The 13,116-nt window shown below is 38.1% G+C and overlaps 2 protein-coding genes and 1 long non-coding RNA gene across 5 annotated transcripts in view; 2 read left to right on the top strand and 1 right to left on the bottom strand.

Moving 5' to 3' along the window:
- The window catches only part of lama3 (laminin, alpha 3), a 14,676-nt gene extending 11,999 nt beyond the window's left edge, over positions 1 to 2,677 (top strand). For both annotated transcript variants that reach the window (XM_057325176.1, XM_057325175.1), the window contains 6 exons: positions 41 to 190; positions 336 to 501; positions 582 to 712; positions 801 to 888; positions 1,337 to 1,453; positions 1,561 to 2,677. In XM_057325176.1, coding sequence (XP_057181159.1) covers positions 41 to 190; positions 336 to 501; positions 582 to 712; positions 801 to 888; positions 1,337 to 1,453; positions 1,561 to 1,703 — 795 coding nt within the window. In that variant the 3' untranslated portion in view covers positions 1,704 to 2,677. The remainder of the gene's footprint in view (positions 1 to 40; positions 191 to 335; positions 502 to 581; positions 713 to 800; positions 889 to 1,336; positions 1,454 to 1,560) is intronic.
- LOC130548427 (uncharacterized) overlaps positions 1 to 8,314 on the bottom strand; it is a 23,763-nt gene extending 15,449 nt beyond the window's left edge. The window contains exon 1 of the long non-coding RNA XR_008962031.1: positions 8,216 to 8,314. This is a non-coding gene — a long non-coding RNA (uncharacterized LOC130548427). The remainder of the gene's footprint in view (positions 1 to 8,215) is intronic.
- On the top strand, positions 3,049 to 13,116 carry ttc39c (tetratricopeptide repeat domain 39C). 2 transcript variants are annotated; one of them, XM_057325177.1, is made up of 15 exons: positions 3,049 to 3,370; positions 3,522 to 3,705; positions 4,726 to 4,774; positions 5,583 to 5,711; positions 5,860 to 5,974; positions 6,156 to 6,525; positions 8,235 to 8,403; positions 8,526 to 8,619; positions 8,829 to 8,936; positions 9,340 to 9,449; positions 9,529 to 9,652; positions 9,733 to 9,830; positions 10,737 to 10,841; positions 11,350 to 11,388; positions 11,474 to 13,116. In XM_057325177.1, exons 2-15 carry the CDS (start codon positions 3,560 to 3,562, stop codon positions 11,561 to 11,563), a joined length of 1,746 nt encoding a protein of 581 aa, XP_057181160.1. In that variant the 5' UTR covers positions 3,049 to 3,370; positions 3,522 to 3,559; the 3' UTR covers positions 11,564 to 13,116. The 2 variants fall into 2 exon arrangements, with proteins under 2 accessions (XP_057181160.1, XP_057181161.1); XM_057325178.1 differs by lacking the exon at positions 3,049 to 3,370 and having other exon boundaries at positions 3,377 to 3,705.

Genomic DNA, 13,116 nt, shown 5'->3' with positions numbered 1-13,116 from the left:
TGAACTTTTAGGTCAAGCGTTTGAAATTTTGTGTGTACAGATCAAGTTTGGTTTGAAACGAAAAAGCTTTTATCTAGCCGTGGATGGCATCCCAACACCTGATGGGCGGCTCTTAAAAGGGTCCATCCATGATCTTCAGTCTCCTGTCTATGTGGGACAAGGAAAAATTAAGACCCTCCACAAAACACACGTACGCATGTATCATTTTCTTATTACAGCACAATTTAAAAGTGATGTGGATAAAAAATGCTCTATATTAAAAATCTCAAATTAATGTACACCTGTAATTGTATTAACTGTAAACAACTAGAAAGTTGTCAAATTTCTTTCATCAGGGAAAAGCTCATCCTCAGAAGAGCGTGATCGGATGTATTCGTGACTTCAGGTTTTCGAAAGTTCTCCTTTCTGAACCAACTGTCAATCATGGTGCCGCACCCTGTGTTAAAGGGGTGACAGCTAAGGGGGCATTTTTTGCTGGAGACGGTGCACATGTGGTCTTAGGTTTGACCTTTCATTTATACAAAGCTCATTTTATATATATGTGTTTGTGTGCATTGTAAAATATATTATTTTGTGTACAGAAAAGTATCTTTTCTCTGGTTCCACCTTCAACCTTGCCTTTGAGTTTTGGCCCAGAAACCAGACTGGCCTTCTCTTCCACAAGAGAGATCAACATGGACGCACCCTTACTCTGTTTCTCAAGAGAGGAAAAGTAAACCAACAAATTAGTTTGTGAATTATTTTTCTTAGGATCTGAGAACAACAGAATTTAAAAGAGGAGGTGGTTTGTGTTTTTTTAGGTGATGGTGAAAGTGAATGATGGAAGGCGTAACTATGGGACTACAGTTACTCCAGCTCGACTCTGTGCTGGATTTCATTATGTCACAGGTACTGCATTGCTGCTTTTGAGTTCTGAAAAGTAAAAAGTAGGGCTGTCAAACGATTAATCGCGATTAATCGCATCCAGAATAAAAGTTTGTTTTTACATAATATATGTCTGTGTACTGTGCATATTAACGTTGTGTTTATACACACATACACATACATGCATATATTTAAGAAAAATATAAAAATTAATAAACGTTTATATGTAATTTTAGTTATTGGTACATATAAATAATACATCTCAAAATTGTATTAAATATATATATATATACATTTATGTGTATGTTTTTGTATTTATAAATACAAAATTAATATGCACAATACACGGACACATATTATACAAGCTTTTATTCTGGATGCGATTAATCGTGATTAATCGTTTGACAGCCCTAGTACAAACTTACGTTGTATTTTACGTTATGAGATTTCTATAAGATGTTTGTACTTTCAGTGTCCGTACGACATAAAACTATCAAGCTGAGAGTGGGTGAGGTGAACTCACGAGTCAAAGGGCCGACTGTACCCTGGCCTTCAACCAGAGAAACGATCTACATCGGTGGAATTTCTGGTAAAGTCTTCCTCAAAATTACTCACACGTAGTATGTGTGTCCATTTTTCTTCATTACAATCACAAATGTTTCAACTTCGAGTTCACCTTTGTCATTGTTACTGCAGAGAACAGCCGCAAAGGAGTGGAGGAGCAGATGTCTTACGTGGGATGCCTACGAAATGTACGGCTCAACCATGTTCCTGTGTCATTTGAAGAGGTGACGAGTGTATTCGGCCCCATAAACACCAACGAATGTCCGGCAGAATAGTGGCAGGATAAATCAAATATCAATAACTGCTTGTGTGAACGTTGTCTCTTCAAAACATTATGATTAAATTTATCAAATGTTCATGAAACAGAAATCAGAGATTTTAAGCTTAAAACAGTTGGAATGGTTTGAACATGCTTACAGAAAATGTATGGATACCGTATATATGAATAAAAGAGAATATGTCTTTTTAATTTAAAAACACAGTTTTTTTGTCCAATGCCTTGCTATGAAAATTCTTAATCGATTGTTAAAATATGTATGAAAATATGTATTCAACATAAAATTGACTGGTCTGTTTTATTCAGTGAATGTTGAATTGTACGTTTGACGTCTGGTACATTTGTACTCGTCCGGCACTGTGGTGTTTGATGCACCACGCAAGTTCAGAGCAAAAAGATTGAAACACTCTGCTTGCACATTCATCATTTATTTATGCATTTGCATTAATATGTGATTAACATGTCCTTCCTCCGAGTCGGGCAGAACGATTTCTTTCTTAACTCATGCACTCACTCTCTTCCTCTATCTGGCTCATGTTATACACGTTTGTATACAGTATGTTATTTTTGTGGGACAAAAATAGAGATAGATGGCTAAATACATATTTTGCAGTCAACATGTTCAGTAATAGCACCGGCAGCCAAGAACATAATTAAAACTTTACTTGTTTTAGTAGAAATTTGTTATTAATTGTTTCACTGTATAGCAATAGTAATTAAACAAATTTGAATTGTCATGTGTTTAATAGTGTAGTTTTTAATTTAACATGAATATTTATTTAATATTTGTTTTTTCAGCTTTGTGTTTTATTAATTTGTTACAAAACCACCATGAAAACTACAGAATATCAAATTATACAACATTACAGAGTATATACACTTACCTACCCCAAGTAATATATACAAATATTTATTTTTTTATTTTGGGAGAAAGCCACTGCAGGTCATCCGTTTTATTTTATTTATTTACATATTTATTATGTGATCAAAAGCCACTTTCAAAAATAAAAGCCACTTTTGGAAATAAAAGCCGCCAGTTTTAACATTTTTGAAAAAAAATAATTTGAGGGTAAAACTGATCTTATTTTTATTTCTACTTTAGTTTGGGAATAAGTCGTCAACTTAAACTCATTTTTATTTTTTGTATTATTATCTTATTTATTAATTATTTATTTACTTATTTATTGGGAATACAATCCACTCCAGACCGTCAGGTTAATATAAAAAATACATATATTTTTATTTGATTTTGGTCATATGGGGCTCCAGGTTTTGCCTTTTACGCGCGCGCAGCATAGTGCATGCATGTTTCATCATGCATAGTTTCAGGCAGTGCGACAGCAAGCATGCAAAGGGTTAATGTGGTAATTTCCTGGTTGGAAGCAAAGGGTGTGTGACTGTCAAGAGGAAGCTGTAATTGAGTCCTCATCCTTTTCAAAACCTCATTCAGTTACATTACCTTTCATATCTCAGCGGGGTGAGTGAGTGACGTTGAATCAAAAGACGCCACCGCACCGTTGCGCCTTTAATGTTGCGTAATGACAGCCGGCTGATATTTCACAGTTCGCGCGGCCTGATGGAGGGCACGTTTGCGGATCCGAAAACACCATAGCATTGCAGATCGGACGCGGAAGGGATCGGACTTCATTCGGGCGATATTTAATCGTGCGTTGGTGATGAAAATGTCAAAGCATTTGTATGGCACAGGCGCAGATGTTGGTTGCGTCGGCGATCGTTTGATGTAGCGCTTGTTTTAAAACAAAACAGCTCGATCTCACTGCTGTGTTTTATGATTGTTTTGGTTTGTTGTACGCAGCGGGGGTTTATTTTCGTGTACAAGAATAAACGGTGACGATGGCAGGCCCAGATCAGCCACAGCAGCAGCAGCAGGTTGAAGAGAAAGCCGAACAGATAGATGACGCCGAACTGGCGTTTCAAGGCATCAATATGCTGCTCAACAATGGCTTCAAAGAAAGCGACGAGCTCTTTAGGAGATACAGGTGAGGTTGTTTATTAAAGTATTTATTTATTTTTAAATGTTGTTTATGCGTAACCGGTCCCTCTACTTTGTTTGGGCTGCATTACGCATTTATATTATATTGTCTGTTTTGCATTCCCCTTCGTCAATGCTGTCACATAACAGATATTAATTTACGGAAGAGGGTTTTTGTGTGTGTGCGTGGGGGGGGTACGTTTTTACGGACTTTCAGGTATGTGCATGCGTACGTGAGAATTTTGTAGCAAGAATCGTGCAGCATATTTACTGGTGCCTGGCAGTGAAGCGCACGTGATGTCACGTCGGGAGAGAGTGTGCACGTTACGTCATGAAAGTCCGAGTGTACATAACGTCAAATACACAGTGTGCATGCTCACTTGTCATATACTTGCAAAAAAGGGTGACCTTACGGCCCTTAAAGGGATATTTCATCCAAAAATGAAAATTCTGTCATCATTTACTCACGATCATGTAATTTTTATACAATCCGATGAACTCAAAGAAAGATATTTGGAAGAATGTTAGTCATTTTCAGTTCCGGGACATCATTGACTACCATAGTAAGAAGAATTAAATGGTAGTCAAAGGTGCCTGAGAACTCTTTGATTTCCTAAATTCTTCAAAATATCTCATTATGTGTTCAACAGAACAAAAAAATACTGTATATTTTTTCCTACTCTGGTAGTGGATGATGTCACAGAACTGAAAATTGCGAACATTCTTCAAATATCTTTCTCTGTGTTCATTGGAACGAAGAAATTTATACGGGTTTGAACCAACCTGAGGGTGAGTAAATGATGACAGATATTTCATTTTTGTGTGAATTATCCCTTTAAGACTACTGTGCATTATTCACAAAGATCCACACGTCTCATGCACGTGCTTGTTTATTTATTGAATATTTTGTCTGATTTGTTTAACGTGTGCTGTTTAAAACCAGTTTTTATATGGTTTTCTTGCAAACGTCTTTAGATCCATCATTTCTGCAGTACATGCAAAAACCAAATTCTGTATTCTCATTTAGGACCCACAGTCCACTGATGAGCTTTGGGGCCAGTTTCGTCAGCTTCCTGGTAAGTAACCACTTTTCTGCAGCATTGCCCTCAATTCATCCTCGCCGTTATTAGATAAAGAAGCCTGGAAGTGAAAATGAGACGAATGTAATGGAGAAAGAGACAGAGAGCGCAGTATATATTCTGTATGTTTGGTTTGCGTCGAATACTCAGACTTACTCCATTTGCCAAGTATGTGGTATACAACAGCATACACAGACTAGGCCTATTGTATCCCAAAATGCAATGCACTAGACCCTTCACGTGTCACAAAAACTGGAAGTGAGATTAAAATGCAATCTAAGCATTTTTATTTTAGAGACGTCGACTGAGTGCTGCTTAAAGTGTGACATTGTTTGAAACGTTTCCGCTTGTCATCGCTCACATAACGCTTATAAAGAGAGATGTCATCAGACGCTAAACCTTCAAGACTGTCTGGGTTATTGTTGAACAGAGTTTGGTTTCTATTCACAAGTAAACGACTAAATGTGTTTGTCTATGAACTTTGCATAGCAACTGCGAACAGTATTGTGATGCATGAATCAAGCATTGTTTGTCATAAACAATGAGTGTAAAAAGTGCACGTTAAAGACGAAAAATTGTCCATTTCGTGCCTAATGCCAGCAATTTCCTTTTGAGCTTGTAATATCCACTATTTAGCTATATTTAAGTTGTATAATTTGCAGAAATAAAATATGTTCTTTATCATGGCAATGACACTGTAGTGGTTTCTGTATTGGAGAGTTTCACTTTAAACAAATGCACATTTGGCTTCGCAATGGATGATATCATCTGTTAAATGGATAAACAAATATTTGTTCGCTCCTAGAATGCCATGATGACATTCGAGGAAGAGAAAATGCAGATGGCCAGCGATGATCTGAGGACCACCGAAAAGCTCTGCGAGAGCGACAACGCCGGCGTCATCGAGACGATCCGCAACAAAATCAAAAAGAGTGTACGTTTGTGCGTCACTTTGTGTGTCTTTGGTGCTAACGCCACCAAAATCATGAGTTCAATTATCAGGAAATGCAACCTATAGGTTACTTTGAATAAAAGTGTGTGCCATATGCATGAATGAAAATGTACGTTTTTATCGCCGTCAGATGGACTCGCAGCGGTCGGGGGTGGAGGTTGTGGATCGACTCCAGAGGCAGATCATCGTGGCGGACTGCCAGGTGTACCTTGCCGTGCTATGCTTTGTCAAACAGGAGTTGTCAGGTACAGTAAATAATCTTGCTTGTTTTAAATTAGAATAATGCTGATTCATAACAAACAGGTTTGAAAATGTCATTCAGCTGGTTTGTTAAGCCATATCATAATAACTATTATTTACAAAATACCCGCAAAACATGCATTGATATATATTTATTAGCGCCAAATGTCACAATCGCCTCTTTAGCGTACATCAAAGGAGGCTGGATCCTCCGCAAGGCCTGGAAAATGTTCAACAAATGCTACAGCGACATCAGCCATCTCCAGGAGGCTTGCCTCAGACGGTCCTCCGACCAGGAGGGGCCGCTGGCCTCCGATCAGGCCAACCACAACGCGTCCCCTACGGAGTGCGGCGGCAGGGTGACGGAGGAGGTTTTGGATCGTCTGAAGGGTTCAGTGAGCTTCGGTTACGGGTTGTTTCATCTGTGTATTTCAATGGTACCCCCACACCTGCTCAAGATCGTCAACCTGTTGGGTTTCCCCGGCGACCGCCATCAAGGCCTTGCCTCCTTAGCGTATGCAAGTGAAAGCAAGGATATGAAAGCGCCGCTCGCCACGTAAGTGTGGATGACTTCTAATTTATAAATATATATTTTATCGTCGCTGCCCTTCTGAAATCTCATATTTCACTCCAAAAACAGTCAAAATTCACTGCTTTTTCAGAACTTTTTTAGGGGTGTCCTCGACTAAGGATTTACATAGTCGAATCAGAATTGTCACGTCTTGCCTATAGTCGACTGATAGTCGAATCGTACACGCGCGCGTGTGTGTGTGTGTGTGTGTGCGTGTGCATGTGGGGACGACACCAGGTGGTTAACAAGGGTGCAGCGCAACATTGACGCACCAAAAAAAACAATCAAACATTAATTTACAGAATTTGTTTAGAACAGAATATACCTTTGTAACAAGTAAAAATCGAAAACAAAATAAGACTGATTCAAGTCGCAAAGTGCAAAATAAATGTGTTTAGGTGTGTCCGAAATGCAGGGGAACATTTTTAAAACTACTTGATAATAACGAATTCTTTTTTACAAACGGGAATACAGCACGTTCATTACCAATGAACTACCAATAAAGTTACCGCATGTAAAGGAGGAATGCAATAAAGCATCTCACCATTTCCTGAGCACTCTTTCTCCGTCCTACCGACACGCACTCTTGCTTTCAGTGCAGAGAATGACAAGTTCCAAAAGTCTGTGATTTTGGTTATATTACTTTATTATTTTTAACGTATCATGCAGCGCAAAGTTCAGTCTAAGTAACGAACTACGTGCATTTACAGACAAAGTGTTAATTCATATTCATATGCCCATACGTTCAGTAAGTGACAAATGTTTGGAAACGGTGTACACATTCATTTGCGAGTCATCTGCGGGTGCGTGCGAAACGTGCTGCTTCTCTTTACCGGTCTCACAGCACAGAAGACGCGGAGAGACGCGATCCTGTGCTGGGTAGCCAGACCTCGCGTTCATATGCGCCGGGGATTTCAGTACCCAACCCTAAAAATGTCCCATTTCTTTACATCATAAATAATATTTTTAGTGGCGCAGTGCGTGCCCGTCTGCTATGCCACTGCCCATATAACCAAAATGGCATGATCCCGATTGCATAACACCTCTGCGAAGATTCGACTGTGAGTTTGGTAGTCGAATCAGGCTCCTCCTATCAAAGCATCGAATCTTCGACTATTTGGGGTCACCCATAAATTGTTTAATACATTTTTGGTTAGATGTTTGCAAAACCAGCGAAAAACATACAAAAAAATTGAAATATGGAGATACAAGGTTTTGGAAGGACAGTGATATGTTATCAGTGTAATAAAATAAGGGGGATAGGAGAAACTCTCTAATCTCTTTTTTCAAATCAGATTTTTATTTGCATTAAAAGGGGTCCATATATTGTGCAGTTGTGTGTATTTGTGTGTAAGCATGCCGTCATATCATTAAACTGGTTTCATGCTGTGGTTACATAATTGATGTAATCCAAAAGGTCACAGTTAGAGATAAAGGGCATTACGGAGAAACAAATGATGCACAAGCACATATTCATGCATTATTTTTACCTTTACGTCCTAATAGACCATGCATTTCTTAAATCTATTGTGGCTATAAAGGAGGCTTTGTTTTTTGGTGGTTTATTGCTGGAGGCTGACAGATTGCAAAGAGCAGATCTAATAATAGAAATGAATTTAAGCATGCTTAATCCTGTTAGGGTGAAAACCCTCAGAAAGAGATAGATAGATCTTACCTTTTAATTTTTCTCTCAGTTTGGCCCTGTTGTGGTACCACACCGTGGTACAGCCCTTCTTCGCACTGGATGGTTCAGACTCACGTGCAGGGCTCCTGGAGGCCAAAGCCATCCTGCAGAAGAAAGCAATGGTTTACCCAAACTCCTCTCTCTTCATCTTCTTCAAGGGACGAGTGCAAAGATTAGAGGTGCGTGTTGCTTTCCGGCACAGTTGTTCAATGGTAAAAGATGCAACAAAACCAAATGTTTATTGGGGGCTTTATATGTTTGCTTGATAGACAGAAATCTTACGCCGTTTGGTCTCTTTCAGTGCCAAATCAACAGTGCATTGACGTCATTCCAGGATGCCTTGGAATTCGCCTCAGACCAAAGAGAGATCCAGCACGTGTGCTTGTACGAAATCGGTACGACTTTTTGTAGTTCATGATGCCAAGTATTTTTATTTTGTTGGCTGTAATGCTTTTTTATAAACCCAGGAGGAAATCGTGTCTTTTATATTGAATTTTTCTTTGATAGTGAAAATCTGTGAAAACCAATTTAAAAAGGCTTTTTGGTAGGTATTACCAAAGACTTGAATGTAATTTGTTTGTTTATTTTATTGAATGTTTTTCAGGTTGGTGCAGCATGATAGAGATGAGCTTCGAAGACGCCTACAGGTCGTTCGAAAGACTGAAAAATGAATCTCGATGGTCACAGTGTTATTACGCTTACCTCACTGGAGGTCAGGATGTTTTCTTCCTCTCGCTCTCTCTTTTGGATGTTTATCTAATTCTTATGCTGGGTTCAAACCAAATGCGAATTAAGCGATTTGTGCAAGTAAATTACATACAAAGTCAATGCAAAGACGCGAATGGACTCGAACTCAGGCGATGCGAATGACGCGAATCCAGCAACGCGATTGCCGCAAACGCGTCTTCTGCGCGAGTTGAAAATTTCAACTTGAGCGAAAAATTTGCTCGAAGAGCTCATTGACACCTTCTGTTTCACGGGTCCGGATGCGTGAAGACACTCCTCGTCGCATGTTTTTTGCGTCACTCAAGTGAAAATAATGAACTTTTCAGATTGTTCACATTTGGTGTGAACCCAGCATTAGAATAATTAAATGTTTTCTTTTCTCAACTTAGTTTGTCAGGGAGCCTCTGGTGATCTAGAAGGAGCCAAAGCTGTTTTTCGTGACGTCCAGAAGCTTTTTAAACGCAAGAACAATCAGATCGAGCAGTTTGCAATGAAAAGAGTACGTTTCAGTTTGCTATTTTATATCGAGTCTGCTTAATGCGTCACGTTATAAATAAATAAAAACCATTGCTCGACAGGCGGAGAGACTGAAAAAGATCTCCCTCACTCGAGAGCTGTGCATTCTGGGTGTTGTGGAGGTGCTGTACTTATGGAAAGCTCTTCCGAATTGCTCTTCCTCCAAACTCCAGCTTATGAACCAAGGTGAGTTCATTGATATCAAGTATGGCTGGCTCTATGTTGACTGACAACACACTAGAACTTTTCTTTTCATTTATTTTTAGTGCTACAAGGACTGGATGACCAGTCGAGTCTGGGCCTCAAACATTTACTGCTTGGTGCTATTCAAAAATGTCTCGGAAATATTAAAGATGGTATTCAGGTTTGTTCATCTTGTTGTGTTTACATAATACTGCAAAAACAGTCCATTGAAAAGAATAGTTAAATTCGAAATATGAGAATTCTCTCATAATTTACATACCCTCCTAAACTCACCACCAGTGATAACATAAAATCTCATTGGTTCTCCCGTCTCGTGACTTAAGCACGCATTTGTCAAATCGTTATGAGACTTGTCAAAACAAATGAGATTCAGCGTTATTAATATGCCACCAAATTTGAATTTGCCACACGTAAATGCATGTTGCCATAGATTATTGTTTTTTATGCATTTTTGGTGTGCATGTGTGCCGCTTTAGGAAAAGATAACTTGATGGCATTTTCAAATAAAATGATTCATTTCACTAAAGTAAATTATGAAATTTTTGTTTTCAGTGAACTATACTTTTAATGATGTTATTCTTTTATTGCTCGAAGGTTGTGCCACGATTAATCAATTAATTGAATCCAGAATAAAAGTTTGTGTTTACATAATATATGTCTGAGTACTGTGCATATTAATTTTGTATTTATGAACACATACATGCATATATTTAGGAAAATATTAAAATTAATAAACATTTATGTATAATTTAAATTATTGGTGGTAAATATAAATAAATTCATGTAAATATTTCCTAAATATGTATACATGTATGTGTATGTGTTCATAAATACAAAATTAATATGCACAGTAAACAGACATATATAATGTAAACACAAACTTTTATTATGTATGCGATTAATCACGATTAATCGTTGCACAGCATTGAATTTAAGACGCCCAGGTGTTTTTTTTCCTCATTATTTTAAGTGGACTCTCTTGTTACTAGGGTTTGGCCCTTTTACAAATAATTGAATTGGTCATATTTAATCCTGGATTTGATTTTTTTTGTTTGTTTGTTGGTAGTCGTTCCAGATGGCAGCACAGGATGAGTATGGTCGTCTGAACAATAGCTATGTGCAGCCCTATTCCTACTATGAGCTGGGCTGTGTGTTACTGGCTAAGCCAGAGGTAAAAAAAAACATTTTAAATTCAATTTATTCTCCTTTCTCTGTCAACAATAATGGTGGATTCATACGGTACGCAGTCGCGATTGTCCAGTTCAGTTTCAAAGGGAAACATGCGGTAAGCGGCAAAACGCGGGCCGTTTCGTTGGCGGAGCAGAGGCAGTGTGCAAGCAGTACTCGTGCATCCAAATCCTGCAACTTCCACGGTCACGCAGCTGAAGATAAAAATATTTTATGTTTTTGTGAATGGCAGCAGCAGCCACATTGGCTTAAAGGCGGCTGCCGCGCGGCAATTCCACCGCTCACTGCGTACCGTGTGAATGGCCCATAAGTCTTTAAAATACATAAAGTTCTGCGAGTTTGGAATCATGAATTTGATTATATACACTAAATAAATGTAAGAATTTCATTACAGATTAATGTATATTATTCATTAACAAACTGTAATGAAATCTAAAGAAATTAGATTAAATCTTGTTTCATTAATATTTGATTGTATTCATTTTTTTAAGACTCTGAGTAAAGGACGATCTTTACTGCTTCAGGCCAAGGTAAGACCATAAGATTTTGGTATTTTTATTTGGCATGTTAAGTGTTTCTGTAAGTTTTACTTGGCGACAATACGTTTGCTTGCAGGAGAATTACACCGGGTACGACTTTGAGAACAGACTGCACGTGCGCATCCACTCCGCCCTCGCCTCCATAAAGGAAGTGGTCCCCCACTGACTCCGCCCCCCCAGCCAGGAAGCGCACTGCACCTTGACCACTCCTGTCTAGCATCTTTGAAACGAAAAGCCATTTCAAGTAGTCATGCTTTTCTGGGAGGAAAACACAGTAGGCTGACGTCAGTAAACGCAGAGGATCAGTTTCTTTTCAACTTTGCCTTTAGTGTAGTATCAAGTAGTTCATAAATAATTGTTCATGCAACTGTTGGTCTTGTTTATCTCATTTTGTGTTCACGTATACACTCGCTTTCGATTTTGGTGTGTGTGTTTGGAATTGATCTAAAAAGCAGAAAATATGGGATGTATTGATAGATAAGACCAAACCACAACCTTGCGTTAATCAAATGCGTAGATTCTTTACCATAGCTCGTCCTACCATACTAAATACATTAGCATGAAATAGACTTAACATTATAGCATTTACACACAAATATCTTGCATAAGCTTTATTTCAAGAGCTAAGACTTGAAATGATAGTATGTCAAGTCACCATCACAAGCACCACAGCAATGTCTAGTCTAGTGGTCGACTGATAATGGATTTGATCCAGTATCCAGAAAGCATGATGACCGATTATTATACAATTTAATTGTAGAAAATGAACATTTATATTTAATGAATACTTGTTTTACCAGTTTGTATTCAAATTTCACAAAAAAAGTTACAAGCAGTTATTTGTGATGCCAGTAATCCTGAAATAACCAAATGTCAGCCAATGATATCGGTCTATCACTTGACACAATATTACAGGCATTGAATTAAAAAGGTGGCTTTTTATTGTATGTGTGTATTACATACTGAATGTTGCTACTTACTAACACTACACCACATTTCCTTTCCGTAAACTTTGGCAGGTTGATCTTGAAAATCTAATTCGCCAACATTCATTGGAAAAACATGATTTGCAGAAAACTTTGCGGAATTTGCGGAAAAACATGATTTGCAACATTCATTGGAAAAACATGAAAAACAGATTTGAAACACATCGTTTCAAATCTTTGCCATACCTTTTGTTATGATGTCCTCTGCTGCAAGATATATTTTCTTAAGAGAGAAACCGTGCACAACTACCTACTGGTTTTCCTCTAGGTCGGAGGAGCTCATTTGATTTTCAGTTTAGTCTTTTTGACAAGTTGTATTTGTTTTTGTGCCAGATGTGCTGTAATAATGTCGTCAGCCTAAATTTATTATTTTTTAGACACTGTACAGCACATCAGTATCTCCTTTTGATAACGTTGCCTCTGAATAACTTGAATTCATCTTCGTTGATGTATATATTGTGAAATTGTCGTGAAACTTGCACTTCCTTGTTTTGTTTTTTTTGGCCCCTTAGATGTTAAATGTCTGTACAAGGTTTTATTCACTACTATACAGGTACATTATTCTCTGTGAACGAGCCCCCTATAAGTCTCTCAGTCAGTGATGTGGCTTGGTTAAAAACTCAAAACATGTCGAAATGGGATGGTCAGGGTATGAATACCTTGTGAGGATAATATTAGAACTTGTAATAAATTAACCAAACTTACCATGAAACTGTTCTCAAGTTCGTTTCTC

The sequence above is a fragment of the Triplophysa rosa genome, linkage group LG25 (genome assembly GCF_024868665.1).
Source record: "Triplophysa rosa linkage group LG25, Trosa_1v2, whole genome shotgun sequence".
NCBI lineage: Eukaryota > Metazoa > Chordata > Actinopteri > Cypriniformes > Nemacheilidae > Triplophysa > Triplophysa rosa.
This window is presented reverse-complemented; position numbering and strand designations above follow the sequence as displayed.